The sequence below is a fragment of the Melozone crissalis genome, unplaced genomic scaffold (genome assembly GCF_028551555.1).
Source record: "Melozone crissalis strain CALT ecotype California unplaced genomic scaffold, PUWL_Pcris_2 ptg000027l_1, whole genome shotgun sequence".
Classification (NCBI taxonomy): domain Eukaryota; kingdom Metazoa; phylum Chordata; class Aves; order Passeriformes; family Passerellidae; genus Melozone; species Melozone crissalis.
Window position 1 is genome coordinate 38341185 of NW_026535805.1, and position 13108 is coordinate 38354292.

A 13108-nucleotide genomic window follows, 5' to 3' on the forward strand; every position below is an offset into this window, starting at 1 on the left:
ATGGGTGTGGGGGAATGAGTAAAGGTGCAAAGATAATGGATTCAGGAGATAGAAAGATATACAGCAGGAGAGTGAAACATTTTAGTTCACTTAAGATATCAAGATGATTTGATGACTTGATGACCTAATTTTTAAGAACTTTCCACAGGAGAAAGATAGTAGAAGTTACTAAGACTGGTTCATGAAAGTGATGTAAAAGCCAAAGTAAGACACATAAGGGGTAGAGTAATACACATTAATTTGGTAGATTTTTAGCATATGGGATGACAAATCATTACAACAGGCCATCATTATGGCTCAAGAAAATGCTTGAGCCTGTGGGCGTCTTGAATCTGGGCATGTTCTAAAATATTTACCTCCATCAAGTTACTGAGCTTTGGAGACGGATGGCATATAAAGTTCATATTCAGGGAAGAGAGTTATTTATCTAATGGCCCTTCTTGGTCCTAAAATTCATAAATATTTTAGGAGACAAGTACAGTGTGCTGTGGTGTGGCTCCTTGTTATGCTTCTGAAATCAAGTCTCTCAACCAAACACAATTTTGAAGGCTACATATGCTGGGGGAAGAGTAAAGCATTCTTCCATCACTAAGCAAAGTGGTATCCTTGGTGTCCTGTGACTTTTCTCTCCCATGAAAGCTTGTACATTAATAACACTCTGCATTGAGGTTTCTCAAAACAATGTCCCAAATCCCTTTTGGGCCATAAACTAACATACGCTGTTTCAGGATGCAGTTCAGGTTTTCAGCAAACCATCTGTTGTTTAAACAAAACTGAAAACTTGCACATATTGTGGCAATTTCTAATTCAGGTTACATCTTAATCTTTAACTACTTGACAACAAAGAAAAACACCTTAGCATTTAAAACTCACAAAATATTACTGGGAACATTCCAGATCCCCTGGATAAAAGTGAACACTGTCACCTCAGGTATGTTTCAATGCAGATGTGAGTTTTCATAAAATTCCAGTATACACTTACACAGGTAAATATAGATACATCAGATATCACTGAGAATAACAGAGGTAATTCATTACCACATAGAGTTTTTTCATGTCTGTCCTTACTTTTTCCTGTGGTTCTATTAAGAACAATGCAGAATGCTTCTATACAGTCTAACAGGAACGTCAAGGTTCATTACAGCAACTCTCCTATGAAATCACTGATGAGAAGTACAGAAATTATTATCTCAGCATCTTTATATTTATTGAGAAATACAGATTAGCAAAGAACGAAGTAGCACAGTTATTTTGCTGAAACAACAAAAATCTTGGCTTAAAGCATTTTGGTTATTTTTGTTCACACAAAAAAGTTCTGTGCACCTCAACAGTGTTTGATCATATGAGTCACAGGAATTTTTTCCCATTTATTTTAGGAATGCAGAGCATATATACAATGCAGTATATGTAATAAATCAAAAATATATACAATAATATTTAGTCCACATATTCTTCTATAAATATACCTGCACTTAAGTAGCATTCATTCCTAGCTATCTGATCACAGCATATATAAAATTATTATCATCTGCAAGGTAAATGCATGTTTTGTATCTACTCTCAATCTAAAAATTACTTTCATTTTCATAAATTCCACACATGTTCAATGAGAACATGTAACTGCAGAAATAGAGATCTCTTCCAAATCCAGTAGAAAATTCAAAAATTACCTTAGTTCATCAAGACTGGGTAACTATGACTTTAAAAGGTCAGAAGACTTTTCTTACCCTTTGTGATCAAATGATCACAATTCTCTCATAAGTACTTATATTCTTGAAATATTTTCTTTATACTTGTGGATGTCATTCTTTTACCCAAACTTAATCACAAAGGAGGTGGATCAAATGGAGAAAGTACAGAGGAGCTTAACAAATGGGATCAGAAGTCTAGAAAGTATGTTCTACTGAAAGAAATTTGTTTGTTTAGTCTAAAAAAGAGAAGACTGTGAAAAGATATGATAACAGTCTTCAACTATGTAAAAGGTTGTTGCAATAAGTGCTCTTCGTGCCCACAGGGGATAGAGCAAGAAGCAAGGAGCTTAAATTAGAGCAAACATGACTTACAGATCATGAAAGACATTTTATGGGATCCTGGAAACCTCAGTTTCAAGATTTAAAAGCTTATCTACTTAAAAATTACGTTAAATATATATATATGTGTGTGTGTGTGTAGCGAGAAGCAAATTTACTGACTAGTATTCAGTGTAGCACAAATAGAAAACAGATCCAGTGTGGTGGACCACAACATTTGTCCATGTGGAGACCAGGGCAAAACCACCGAGTGCTGACAGCAGAAGCTCAATGAAATGGATTCATTTCTTCTACCACAATGGCCAAACACTGAAGATCTTTGCTGCACAATTACTTGATAACTCTTACTTTTGCTTAAGGCTATTTCAATTTCCACTTTGTTGTGATTTAGTTCAGTTCAAGCACAAGGAAGTAATTTTAAAAGTCTAAGAATAATTCTGACTTGGTCAGAGGAACTGAAAAGGAAAAATAACAAATACACAATAAGGGAGCTGTTCTCCTGACATCACAAGTTAAAGTAAATTACTCTGATGTGAAGAAAAAAGAGCATTTCGCCCTTTTTCCCTTCAGTGTTGCTTATTACTGACCTCTGGCTCTAACCACTCGTTCTTTTAAAAATCATTTCAGTGTGTCTGGACAAACAGAAATATGAGTAACTATTAACTAATCATTGTCATTCAAATAATTCCATCATGTCTACCCCTCCATCATTCTTTCATTTTTTCCCTTCAAGGGGGGAAGATTCTGAGCTGAATGCTGGAAGTCCTATTTAACTCACCTCAGTACTAGTCATGCAACAAAACAGGCAATAATCACACCTTGTGATATGATGTAAAACTGTTCCACTATGTTACCTTCAGTAAAACAGGCAACAGAAATTTTTGTGCCTATGTACCACCTGAAGATTTTAAAAACCTATAGAAACCTAAATAAAGCACAGCACTTTACAGCTTTCTGTTTATAAGGAAGAAATCTTTTATTTTCTTCTCTAAATCTTAGATACTGAACAGTACCTGTATTTTTTGCAGAATTACAATTATTTCTTACTCATTTTAAGAGATGTTGAACAAAACAAAAAAAAAGCATCCGTTCCACAAAGTGACAGGCATTCAAGGAAAGAATTATCTCTGTCACAGTAATTAACACTTGTTTTGTTAGATGCCCTTTACTCCATTAGCCTTTTTAACCACAACAAGTCTGTGAACAAAACCATTCTGTGTACGATTCAAAGCCCTGCTTTGTTGACAGACACAAATAATGTTTCATCAAGGAAACATTCATTTTCAATACTGGCTCTCAGAAGACATCTAGCATCTTTAAGGAATTGAGATTTGAACTGAACCATCTGGCTAATGGAGCACTAAATTAAGATTAATAAATCAATCAGCAGGAATTAATCATCTAACACAGAATTCTCAAAAATGCCTTGGATAAGAGGAGAGACACGCCTAGCCTGAAAGAGTGATCATCTCGATCCAATATAGATTTTTAAATTCAATTTCTCTCTACCACCGTGGTCAGATATATGTAAAGCAAGGATGATACAGAAAAGCTTTGCTTTTCCTTATTAATGTTGGGCTAAGTAACAACATCTTTATACCTGCTAGAAGCATTCACCAAGCACAGAGCTAAAACTATGTGGGAGAGCCCAACAACTGCTAATGAAAACCCAGTAAACGTCATTGTCCCGGACTCAGGCTGGAATCTCAAGTACTTTCAGTTTCCTCAAGATGGAATATAAAGAGTGAAGAGTAAAGGTGACTCACTGGAGCAGGTTATTACCTTGAATGCTCCTTTTGAAGAAGGCCTTGCAGCCCTCGCAGGACCAGACCCCGTAGTGGTAGCCCGAGGCGTAGTCGTTGCAGACGGCGCAGTACCGCGTCTCCTTGGTGGACTCCATGGCCAGGCTCCCCTTCTCGCTGCTGCTGGACATCCTCTCCCGGATGCTGTGCCGCCTGTTGTCGGAGCTCGGCCTGTCGATAGCAGAAAAAAATAAAAAATAAAAAGAAAAACAGGCGTAGCTCTTTCAGGGAGGTCAAGCTTCATCCTCTGCTTCAGGTTGTAAAAGAAAAAATCTTGCGTGCTTGAAAACAACTGATACATAAAAATAAAAAGAAAATTTTCTACTGCTCTCTCTCCTAGTTGAAAAGTTGCAGAATTAGTAAGACACAGAGCAATTTCTTATAAATCTGCCTGAAATTATTGGCTATTTTACCTTGAAAAATAATTTTTTAAAAATTGATAAATTAACCAAATATTTGTTAAATTAACCAAATTTTCAGCAACACAAAGAAATACCAAAAAACCAGCACTATTTTGTGTACCTGCTCTCGTCCAAAGGTTTCAGCACAACTGCAATATCGCAGTTAGGTTGAGAATCTGAGTCAAAAACCACTTATGACTGCACCTGAATTAGTTTAATTATTAACTTAAATTATTATATTATATAAACCTAAATTATTAACCAAGTTGTTTTCAAGTGTTATTGCCCAATTAGAGATGCAAGCTTTCCTTCACTTGTCAAGATCTAATACTGCATAAAAAAGTGCCTTTTCTCATTACAGTACCACCTTCATAAAAATTAGGCTGTTTCACTACGACAAAAAACAAGCATATTAAAAACATGAGCATATAAAAAATTGTTGCCAAAGAACTTTTTTTCCAATGACACAGACATTACTGGACATGTACTAGATATGCACATGGCCAGCATGTGCAGGATGCTGTGCAGGTGAAAACCAAACAGATGTATCTGTAAATGGCAAGGAGTTCACACCCACTGAACCTGGTAAGAGGTTATTACGGGCAGCTGCTGCGGGTGTGGTGCACAAAGCTGAGAGGATGTGAAATTGCCAAGGGAGCCACCAGTGAACTCTGGGACTGCCCCTGGAAGGCAAACGGTTCTTTGCAAAACATGCTTTCCAGTAAGAGTCTGCGCTAAAAATTGTCCAGGAGACAAATACCATTGGGTGTGACAGCACCAGACAAGCTAAAGCATGAAGAATCCTACTGTTTATAGTAATTATTCACTTACATGCATGCTTTAATTGCTGGTCAGTAAATAAGTTGCTTTTACCTCCCCAGAGTCTCAACATTTTCTCAAATAAACATATCCTGGTTTTGAGCCTGGGAGAATCTTTCGGACTTCTTCCTACATACCCAATTTGCTTTATTCCCTTCTTGAGAGCAGCAAAACTTGCTATGCTTTGATGAACCGAGACATTTGGCACCAACCACACCTTCCTGCTCCAAACCTGTACTCCCCAGCAGCTTTCTGATTTCTTTTGGTATGCTGTAATATCTCATCCAGCCTAAGTTCCCTGACATCCCCTGCTGCAGTACCCCTCAACTGCTTTCTACCAGCCAAAGGCACCTGGACATTCTCACATGTGCTCTCAGCCATCCCCCCAAGACTTTATATATATATATATTTAATTTCTGTCCCCAAATATTATATTAATTCAAAGCTTTTCAATGAAAATATATCAGTTATTAGAGGAATATGAGGCTTTACCAAGTTAGCAGAAACTGCTACTGGCAGCATTCAGGAAAACTGCATTTTTTTAAACCCAATGTTCTTTGCCAAGACTTATATATCAGCTAATTTTGAACATTTACTTAAATAACCTTTTCCTTTTGCTTGGAACTTGTGCAGAAGGGAAGAACTGTAAAGGGTGAAGGGCTGACATGACACATCTCTGGTTTTTAGTGAGACAGGAAAATTGGAGAATGTCGCAATTGACAACATGATTCTATGAAACTAGGCAGGGGAAAAAGTCCTTGAATATTTTAGATGTTAACATGCAAAAGATTAAAAATTTCAAATGTACCAAAATTAATACAGTATCATTAATCAATCATTATGGATTGTACAACACATACATTGTACATATAACTCACCTTTTATCTTTTCCAGCCCAACAAACCTAGCTAATATTTTTATTCTTCTCAAGGTCCTGAACCTTCCTTTGAATTTGCTTTATCCCAGTGCCTCATTTAATTGACTTCCTTTTTTTCTCTACTAAGTACTGATCAAAGCTGTTGTTTCTTATCTTCTCCACCCCATTCTCATCTGTCTGCAGCTTTATCACCTCTGTCAGTACAAGTTTAAATAAACCATGTTGTGGCTTCTTTAAAATACATACTCTTAGGTGCACATAACCACAAGAATGTTTCAAGTATTTTAAGTAATCCAGCAAGCAATCTAATAACCATCAATATAATTTTAACAGCCATAGACTAATCCATTAGGTATCTGTGATGACTTGATAGATATTCATAATTTTTGACCAATTTTTTTTAAACTGATACAAATATGCATGTTATAGAAGATAAGGTTCCCAGAATTATTTTCATAAGAAGAGTAAAAAAATCAAAACTTTGCACTTTAAAAACAGTATGAGAAAAAAAATTGAAGCTTCAAAACAACTACATATTTTTACAGGTGTGTAGCAGTTTTCCAATATTACACGCTTATTAAAGGAATCCTAGTTTCCCAGTTGGATACAAAAAACCCTTTCATCGGTAAAACCAAAATGAAGAAATACCAAAAAGTATCAGTCATCACCGATCTATCAGTCCCGGTAAATTAAATTTTCATTTTTTCTGAATGGACATCCTTTTTCAGATCAAGCCTAGGTTTGCAAGCACATTTTTATTGAAGTTATACTTAAGAAAGATTAAAAATTACTCAAAAAATACCATCACCTCCCTGCACACAAGCTTACAACATGGAGAGAGCACTATGAATCTGTCAACACAGGCTTTCACAAGGCAGAAGGAATCTAAAGATGACCTTGCTGCTTCCCACCCTCAGAATCAGTTCCACTCCAGTGACATTTGACCAAGGTTTTGCAAACTGGCCCTGCAGAGTCATCACATTCAGGCTTTGGTGAACCACAGTGGGAAGCACACTAAAATACCCCTAGCCCCATATTCCCAAAAATAACATTCTTTCCATTTATATACAGTAGAAATAAAAGCTGGTAATAAATTAAGCAATTATTAGATGAGGTGAGGAGAAAAACTTTATGTGACGAGAGAACCTCAATAATGGAGATTGCTAAATCAAAATAACATCAGATTTCATCCAGAAAGCAGCTGCTGGTTAGTGTACATCACAGACCACTGGTGCTGTGTCCTGACAAAAAAAAAACATAACAGTCCACTCTTCAAAAAGTTTTCAGTTAGGTTTCAAGGGCTGGTCTTCTGGAGAACATAGTACAACAACCTGACCCAGCTTAATGACTTTGGAAAGACCATCATTCCCAAAATATAAGAGCAGAATCTTTTCTGCAATTCCCTATGTAACCTATGCAAACAACTACAAAAAAAATAAACTAACTAAAGATCTTGCCAACTATGTTTACCAAAAAAACCCACAAATGAGAACAAAAGAAATTCCCAGATAAAGCCGTCTCTCCAAGGCCTGCACAAAACCAGAACAGATTAGAAATCAAAAAAACCCAGAATCTACTGCACATTTCCAAATGCAATAACACAGCAGAGATAAAATGAAAAGTGTTTGGAACCCACAGAGCAGAAGAAACTTGTCTCCCATATTCCCTTTCCCTTTCACACTTTGATGAGTGTGTAAGGAAACAACACATCTCTGCTTTATACATTCACTCATCATCTGTAGCTCTGAATCAGAAAGAGATTATTAAACCTACCTTAACTGCAAAGTAAAAGAGAAGTGTGCATGACACAATTACAGTTTTATAATGTAAACTCAGTTTTTTTACATCAGGAGAATCTGACTGACAGGCAGAATGAACTTAGGACAGTCCAAAGTACACAATCCACACAACAGTGAGGTTAAGCCAAATTTATTCAGAACACTATCTTTACCTGAAAAAAAGAGGTTTTGGTGTAGGAGGACTTAAGGGAGAAATAATATAAATAGTTAGACACCTTGAGAAATTCTAGTTTTCTGGATTTATTTTCAAACACAAAACTTTAATCTGCTTTCCAGAATGGATGAAATCTCCCAGGGTAAGGTGCCTCAAAACTAATGGTTATTTCAAAAGCAGTCAAGGTCTAGTACAAATGCTTTTCCACACATTGGACTTATAAGGACACCAGCCTGCCATTCCCTATGAAATTAATCTGCTGTTAAAATGTAAACTTCTGTATGGGGCAAAATACTTATGAAATACTTTTTGAACATATCTAAGTGCTTGAAAACACTTAGAAGGCATCTCAAGGAGAAGTACTGCAATAGAATTGAGCAAGTATATAAATAAATAGAGAAAACTGACAAATACATTAAAGGCCTCAAAACTGTATTCTCAAAAAGTAACCCCAATGAATCTGAAAAAAAATCATGTGCCATGCAAATGAACGTATTGGCTTAAAAAAAATCTAAAAATATCTAGGGTTGTAATTAAGCTAAGTACAGCCTCACAAGAGAGAGAATGCCTAACATGAAGTTGTATCTCAGATGGACAGAATCACAGGATATTTTAGGCAAGATGGAACTTTGGGACATGATCACATGCCAAGCCAGCATTGGCACAAGAGAGGCCACAGCCATGAAGGTGGGCTCCAGCAATGGGAGCAGAAACTGGCATCACTCCTTGCCTGATACTCCACTAGTGATGAAGATCAGCAAGGGCTCACCCTGAGACCTCACTGTAAGTCATTCCTGATCCATGGCTCTGAGCACATGCAACTCACACTACTAAATTCTTTTCCTCCCAAAACAGGACGGTTTTGTTTATGACGCCAGAGGAGAACTCTTGCATAGCTCCTGACCCGTGCCTTGGGAGAGGCTACTTAACCTGGCCAAACCCTGCCTGGCAGCATGAAGCTATTCAGCAGCGAGAGACATCATGCTGATCTTTGCACCATGCCCTGACCTTGTCTAGGTAACAAAAATATATGCAGGACTTTCTTGCCCCACTATCTTCATTTTACTCCCTGATGATCAGCAATGCCCGTGGTGCAGCACCAAAACCAAGAGCAATAAGCATTTCCCTTAGACAACGATGATGTCCCTTCCAGCTCAGTGCCTCACTAAACCTGACATTCAAGTTGACCAACAGTTCCTGTATGGGATAAACATAGCTGTGAAAGTTTGGCAGTGAAAAGAAGCTGTAGGATGAGGAAGAGCTGCCTTTAATTCATACTTCTAAGTGGAATGCATGGCTAGCTCCTTCTCTTCCTGTTCCCACAGCTACCTGTGCCTTCACAAGTCTTTCTGTCAAGGGAAATACAGACTGTAACCAGGAAGACCACCAGAGCAGAGCTGCACAGCAGCTCCTTTGACACCCAGACAAGACAGGAGCCATCCTGACGCCTAAACAAGACAGACCATCCTGACAGAGAAATACTTATTCTCATTAATTTCATTACTTTTGCTCATATCTTATCGTTTCCTTTGGGGTAAATGCAGGGGACGCCTCAACAGAACTACTTACATAGAAAACCCCAAGTTGATGCAGTGAATGGATGAGGTGAAGAAATACTGACATAAAAGAATAAGGAGAGGTAATACGAAGAACTACTTTAAATATAACAGAAGATATATATGAAGGTCAAATAAAAATAATGGCAAGGAAACCAACTGAAAACTGACTGGCTTCATTGTGGAAAAAAAGAAAAAAATATAACTGACAAAAGAGAAATGTAAGAAAAATAAACTAAAATAAAGTTATATGAAAGTTGAATAATAAAATAATCTTTAAATGCTGACGGTATTTCACAGTGTATCAGTGAAATATACACAGGGTATATTTCACATCAGGAAATGTATTTAGTAGTCAGAAGACACTGAAATGCTTTCTTTAGAACTAAAATAAAATGAAATTTGTTTTGGCAACTTAAATTTCAAAATTTATGTAAAATATCTTGGTATTGACCAAGGAACAGTAGTGTTGAGGACAAGTCCTGGCAACATGAAAACAAAAGCTTATCTTCTTAGGTCATCAAAACTTCTTATTCGATGTGAAATTAAACATTTCCTTTGGCATTAGTTTTATCATCTTCCTTCATTCTTAACCCTGGTTAATTTTAAAATGAATGATTGAAATGCTACATTTTGATATGCCAAAACTAAACCACTCCATGTGTGCATCAAAATGTCCTCTAGAACTATCTAGTAAAGTCAGTATAAATTTGCACATTCTTACAGTTTCTTAAAGCTTCATTTTTGACAAATTTAATTTTATTCTGAGATCTGTCGCCAATATTTTCAGACTGCATTAAAGTCTAGAGAGATGTGCTTATGCACTGTCAATGAGTAGTCCACAACATCTCCAGCCCCATTTCCTGGAGGTTCTACTGATGGGAGGGTAAAGAAGCCCAGATGGCTTGTTCATGTGTCAAATACCTGAATTTGGGTGTTTTCAATGCTTCCCTCTCCCATACTTTCAGTCCTTGTATTCGTTTTCCAGGGCTTATACATGTCAGCTAATAATTTTGCAGCAGATTCCCTTGACAACATAGAGGTTTGCCCAGCTTTCTGAAAAATGTGGAAGTTTTTCTTGGGAATAGCAGGGAAGTGAGGGATGGGTTCTTAATGGGAAAGAGGTCTATTTGCCAGTTCTATGGGTCCGAAATTTAAATCCATACCAAAAAAATGTTCCCAATAAATACTGAGAAATTGTCTCTCTTTCATTCTGATTCTCAGTGCTGATGGAATCTAAACTACAGCTCACTTACAGGGTCATTTTCATTATTCTTAAGTAAAGAATGGTGGTGTAGCTGTACTTTATGGAATAGCCCAAAAATGAAATAGTTTTGAAGCAATAGCAAATTTCTGGGGTTTTTTTTTCTTATGCAGAGAAGTTTATAATTTTTTTTCGTACATAAGGTGAATGCAGAAACACCACACATATTCTTTGTATGAGTTTACATTAAAAAAAAGATCAAGATTTTAAACACAGAGTGGTTGAACTGCATCTTGCAAATGCTGCTCAAACTTTCATTTATCTGTCCTGTGTATATGTATATCTTTAATTACGTGACCATACTTTTCAAAGGGCAACAGGCTCATCAGTGCACCAAATAAAAAAGAATGCATTAAATGAGCAGCTACTCTGTCTGTGAGGCTTTTTTTCCATGACTGCTCAGTGTCTGGTGCCTTACTATCAGCACATTGTCCGAATTGAGAATTAATTTCCTCCCAGTATTTCCATGCCACTATAGCAATTTAGCAGCTGGCAGGTCCTAATGAATGTATTTTTCCAATACTCTTCTGAGTCAAAAGGATAAAAAATGAGACTGAGAGAGACTAAGGTCAAAAGTATATACTGAGTTATGGGCAACCTGAGTTTTTAAGTACTCACCATTAAATAGGTTTTGAATGCTCAGAGTGCTACTTTTCTTGTCTGCAATTGCAAGAGCAAATGTTCAACACTTACATGAATCAGACTGTAGGACTTCCATTTTGCACAAAGAAAATTACAATACAACACCAGAGTGCTTGTGAAGAGTTGGATTTAATGATTTCTGAACTTAACAGAAGCATTTGTGGCAGAATTAGACAGAAATTCAGTCCTTCAGGCCAGAAAATCAGCTGCTTCCACATAATAATTTTTGCCTCTTTCCTTTTTTAGTTACCAGCCTTTGGGAAAAATGAGTAGAGAATTTACGGTGACATATTCCACTATAGAAGAATGACACATTCCACAAATGATCCTTTCATATATTGGAACAGCAGCCCACTTATAATTATCTTATAAACATGGCAAAAATTATAATAATAATCACAAAGGGACCAAATAAGATTTACACAGGTCACCTTATCTTGGGCTTAATAAAATCACAAGTTTGCAAATAATAGCTTTTTGGCATGTAGCTTCTCACCTTCTAAAGAGACATCCAGAAAAACAAAAATGTTACCCTTCTGCCTCACAGAGTCACAGGCAGCGGAGCAGGGCCATGTTGGGGGCCCCTCACTTGTGTTAACGGAGCATGGGATGACAGATCACTCATTCAGCAGCAGAGGAAGGATATCAGTGACACCCACTAACTGCTGTATGTAGTGACACTACAAGTCCCTTCTTCTACTCTGTTTTAGGAGAAGTGAAAGCTCTTAGACAAACAGAGGCTGCTGCCACTGCTGCTGGTGGGAACCTCTGCTCTGTCCTCCTGCAGATGTTCTTTGTCCACTGCTCTTATTTGGCCCATCCAGTCCCACTGGTCCCATTCTTACACCCACCTTCACCTTTGGGCTTTCCCTTCCAGCATCATCTCCCTGTCTGGAAAGGACAAACTTCCCTCCTCTGCTGCCCGGCCTGACTCTGCCTGGCTATTTCCCTCATGCCCAGATTCGCTGCAGGCATTGCATCCAAAGCTCTCCTCTCTCTCTCAGTATTCATTTTCCTCATGTCTTGGGCAGGATGGCTCCACTCTTCTGCCTCCCTGTGCACCCCAGCAACCCAGTCTACCATGATTATTGAGCTTCTGCAATATTTATATATAATCCTTTTTTTTTTTCCCTGTGACCTGAGCCAGCAGTTGCACAAGCACATACTGAGATTTGTAACTAAAGAAGATTTGAGGGACCTTAGTATTGCCATCTCTTAACAACATATAACTCATTAATCATAAAAGGACACAACTATATCTTTTTTACCAAGGCTGAATTTAAAATTTTTGCAATCCTGTGGTGAGTAACTCTTTATAAGTGCTATCAACTATCAGCAAGACAAACGATGAAGTTTTTCAAGTCAGTCCTGCTAGAATTAAAAAATACATCTTAAAAAAATCACAAATATTTCTTTGCAATACCTGTAAAGCCATGAAATGTCATTTATGCATAGAGCCTTGCCTTACATGATTTGTAATTCTGTCTTTACTGCTCAGGAGTGGAACTGCTTCTCTTAGAAGACAAGCCTTCAAAGTAACCACTCCCCATTGCCTGAGGTTTGGTGTGCCAGGACATTTTGCCCATGGGATAAAATGAAGGCCAGAAATACATCTCAGAAGAGCCAATTAAGAGAGGCCATGCAAGCCATAACATGTGATAAATGCCATACTATTTTATGCCAGAATTTAACTTCTGAAATAAGAGAAAACATTATTCTCTGATTAATATTTTGAAGGCTACTTAAATCTAGTTTCTGCAAAGA

The 13108-nt window shown here is 37.3% G+C and overlaps 1 protein-coding gene across 1 annotated transcript in view; it reads right to left on the reverse strand.

Annotated features, from left to right (window-relative positions):
* The window catches only part of ESR1 (estrogen receptor 1), a 103234-nt gene that overhangs the window by 65442 nt on the left and 24684 nt on the right, over positions 1–13108 (reverse strand). Inside the window, 1 exon segment of the mRNA XM_054279812.1 lies at positions 3813–4003. Within this exon segment, the coding sequence (XP_054135787.1) occupies positions 3813–4003 (191 nt within the window).